The following is a 3718-nucleotide window of genomic DNA, read 5'->3' on the forward strand; positions in this document are numbered from 1 at the left end:
TACTGCTGTACAGCTTCAAGCTGTTGCACTGTTGTTCTTTAAGCTTTGAGAAAATAAACAGCGGAAACAATGAGACTGATCATTTCTTTGGGACTGATAATTTTATTAAAAGTCACTCTTTATTTCACAGAATCCCATGCAATGGAGGCCTCCAATACACCCAATTGTTGTTTTCAGGCAATATTGGCCCATTGTATTATCTTTTTAATTGCAATTCAATAGTATAGAAAGATTACACATAATAAATAGCAGTAGCATTCTCATGTTCAACAAAGAAACAAATGCTTTGTGCACACTAAATGGTTAGCTATCTTGCATAGGAAGTGGTTAAATCTTATTGTGGCACATTTTAGAATGAGCTCAGCTCATATCACTGTTAATATTCTGGTAACACACAACTTTTGTCAATCTTAAATCATAACACCATGATATAACATTTGGAAAGCTTTAGGTCCTACAGTATATATGTTAATAGAGTGTGTGTGTGTGTGTGTGTGTGTGTGTGTGTGTATGTGTATGTGTATGTGTGCATGTGTCTGTGTGTGTATTTCTGCCCATATGCATTTACTATCACACTGATATATCTGTACCTTTGATGTGTTGATACATTTATGTATGAATGTGTGTGTGTGTGTGTTTCTTATGGAAGTGTCTCCACATTCATGTAGGTGAGGACGACGTCGTGCAGGATGTTGATTCTGTCGATCTGGTTGAGCTCTCTGACGCGGTGTCGGAACTCAAACAGCGGTATGTTGTTCACCGCCACCCTGAACTCTTCATGTGTGCACAGGATCTTCATCTGAAACAAAGCACAAGACTGAAAATGTCGGCTACTCCTTCCATCTAGACTGTGAGCTAATTTACACACAACGCCCACTTCTTTGAATCCCAATAGATTTTTGGAAGTCTTTCTGTAATGACAAAAATTCTAACTGGAGTCCTGAAGAAGGATAAAAAAAAATATAATTAGGAGGATTCTATGTCAATCCAACTTTCAGACAATCTAAAATTGCTGATCTGACTGATCTGATGACCCATGACATGATATATGATGAAACCCATGACAAATGATGTAGTGTTATGCATTACTGTCGTGATAATGATGATACAAAATTAGTTATTTAGTGTAGTAACACCCAAGGAATGCTTATACGCATAGTTGTTATTGGCATTAATCAACATTATGACACAGACACTGTTAGACCCCACAATAATCATGACACAGAATTAGCTATTCAGATTAGTAACCTCTTGGGAATGCCTGTGAACATGTTTGTTACTGATGTTATTGAGCAACAAGACAGTGAGACCCCCGGTCTGAGTTCCCACTGACCTCCAGGAGCCTGCCTGCGGTACAGCTGTTCCCTTATCTAGGACCAGCCTCCCCAAACGACTTTCCAACCCTTTCCAGCCTTTCAGCCAGATGTTAGCCTGACATTAACCACGAGAAAGTGACCTAGAGTCAGTTAAAGGTGCTACGTGTAGCATTTTTAAACATCAATATATCATTGTCAATTTCATTGTAATTACTGTAAGCAAAGGAGACCAAGGTCGAGATGATTGGTCGCCTCGATCTCACACCTAGTGGTATTGCAAGTGTTTGCACTGGAGGAACAGCGGTGTAAAATGCAGTGTAGAGACCAGTAGAGGCCGACAATCTCTCGGGTATGGTCTTGTTTGTTTATGGTAATTATACTGCTGTCTCAAAGTCAATGTGGTAATGATTTATTGACGTTAACATGCTACACGTGGCATCTTTAAGCACCGTTCCTCAATCCACTGCCTAGCTAAAAAGAGTCTGTTTCGTCTCTCTGCCACTGACCTCGAATGCGCTCCCAGGGGCGAAGGGGAACGCAGACTTCAGGTTCCTCTCCTCGTTGCCCCAGCGCTCGCCCACCTTGTGGTTACGGACCAGCACCTGTTTGCCCCCCTCGTTGAAGCGGGGGTTGATGTGAAAGGCAATGTCGTTGCCTCGCAGAAAGTTCACCGTGAACCTGAGAGAGGATTTGATACACTGGTTACACTTAAAGGATACAGCTCCCTTTTTGTGTTATTATTATTGTTATGTACAAAATTACAAACTAAATACTAGTCAGATTGTTGGATTGGGTTACACCTTAGAAAAATAAACAATATGAAATTTAGAGAATATAGAGAAAACATTTAGACAATATAGAAAACAGAGATCCATCTTCCGGATCAGAAAGACACTGTAGATGACATGTAAATAAACTTACATTTTAGCATTAGGTTTGACGTGGCCCATGATGGTCATCATCATCTTGTCATAGACTCCTCGGGCCAGGTTCAAGTTGTATGGCACACTCTGAACAGCAGCAGAGGAAGGGAAGCAAGTTAAATCAACTTGTATTCTAAATCAGTCAGTGAATATCCATAAGTCTATCTTCAATTAATTCAATTATCCATAGGCCCACCCACCAGTCATCCATCCATCTATGCACCCATCCATGTATCCATCCATCCATCCATCACTTATAATTATTTCCTGCATATGAGCAAAGAATCTCTAAAAACTGTAAAAAGCTGACACCATGACCTATCTGTCTATGCCTTATTCAGATTCCTTGTATTTGACTCACTAGTGGTCCAGATGTGGGTGGCAGTGGCCAGTGTGGAGGCATGATGGATGGATTCTGTCCAGGCCATCCCGGCTGTCCGGGGTTGTAAGGCCAAGATGTGGGTGCAGGCCACCCTGGTGCAGTTGGCTGGATGCTGGGAGCAGGAACTGGAGCCGGGACTGGAGCTGGAGTTGGGACTGGGACCGGGGCTACAGCTGGTGCTGGGGGCTGGGGAGGCTGGTACTGGGGCCCGGGCCAGCATGGATGGCAAGGTTGCACTGGAGCTGGAGCTGGAGCTGGAGCTGGAGCTGGGGCTGGAACTAGAGTTGGGGTTGGAGCAGGGGCTGGTGCTGGAGCTGGAGCTGGGGCAGGAACTGGGACGGGGGCGGGAACTGAGGCTGGGGCATATGTGGGAACTTGGGCTGGGCCATATGTGGGAACTGGGGCTGGGCCATATGTGGGAACTGGAGCTGGTTGTGTCCCGGGCCAGCAGGGCGTGTTTGGCTGGCCAGACCAGCATGGCGGAGGCTGGGTGGGCTGTCCCGGCCACACAGGGAACCCTGCCCCGGGCTGCTGACTGGGCCAAAGGCTGTTACCCTGTGGGGCAGAACCAGAGGACGGACAGCTGCCACATAGAGCATCAGAGTGCTGAGGGAGAGGGGGAGGAGGGGAGGGGGAGGGAGGGAGGGAAGGGTCAGAGGCCAGGATAGAGATATGGGGGAGAGAGAGGGTGGAGAGGATGGAGGACACCAACTTGCATTTGCAAACATGGCCCATTGACATAAGCAAAAAACACCCCATTTATATTCAGATGAAAAACTGTGGGAAAAAAAAGTAATTGCAATGACCCCAGTCATTCTTAGCAGTGTAGAGGTCAGAGAATTTGATGAGGTACTTACATCCATTCCACCTGTAAAACAACAATAAAACAACCAAAAATAGATTTAGTAATTTCTTTTTACAAGATACAGAACAAACACTGCTGTCAAGTTGAGCTTTGTTGAGACACAAGAGAAGAAATAATTCTCCAAATGACCACCAGAGGACTCTAAAGCTTTTGAAGATGACAAAGTATCAGCAAATACGACAGGGAAGGTGGTCCATATGGAAATATATAAGTAACTAAAGCCAATTGTATG

General features: G+C 44.6%; 1 protein-coding gene across 1 annotated transcript; it reads right to left on the bottom strand.

Annotated features, from left to right (window-relative positions):
* Positions 1-95: 95 nt before the first annotated feature.
* Positions 96-3380, bottom strand: LOC139922014 (uncharacterized). Its single transcript, XM_071912444.2, has 4 exons — positions 2601-3380; positions 2238-2326; positions 1823-1994; positions 96-799 (listed from the first exon to the last, which is right to left on the bottom strand). The coding sequence occupies exons 1-4, from the start codon at positions 3378-3380 to the stop codon at positions 641-643; spliced, it is 1200 nt and encodes a 399-aa protein (XP_071768545.2). The 3' UTR covers positions 96-640.
* Between the last annotated feature and the right edge of the window lie 338 nt (positions 3381-3718).

Source organism: Centroberyx gerrardi, chromosome 18 (genome assembly GCF_048128805.1).
Source record: "Centroberyx gerrardi isolate f3 chromosome 18, fCenGer3.hap1.cur.20231027, whole genome shotgun sequence".
Lineage (NCBI taxonomy): Eukaryota > Metazoa > Chordata > Actinopteri > Beryciformes > Berycidae > Centroberyx > Centroberyx gerrardi.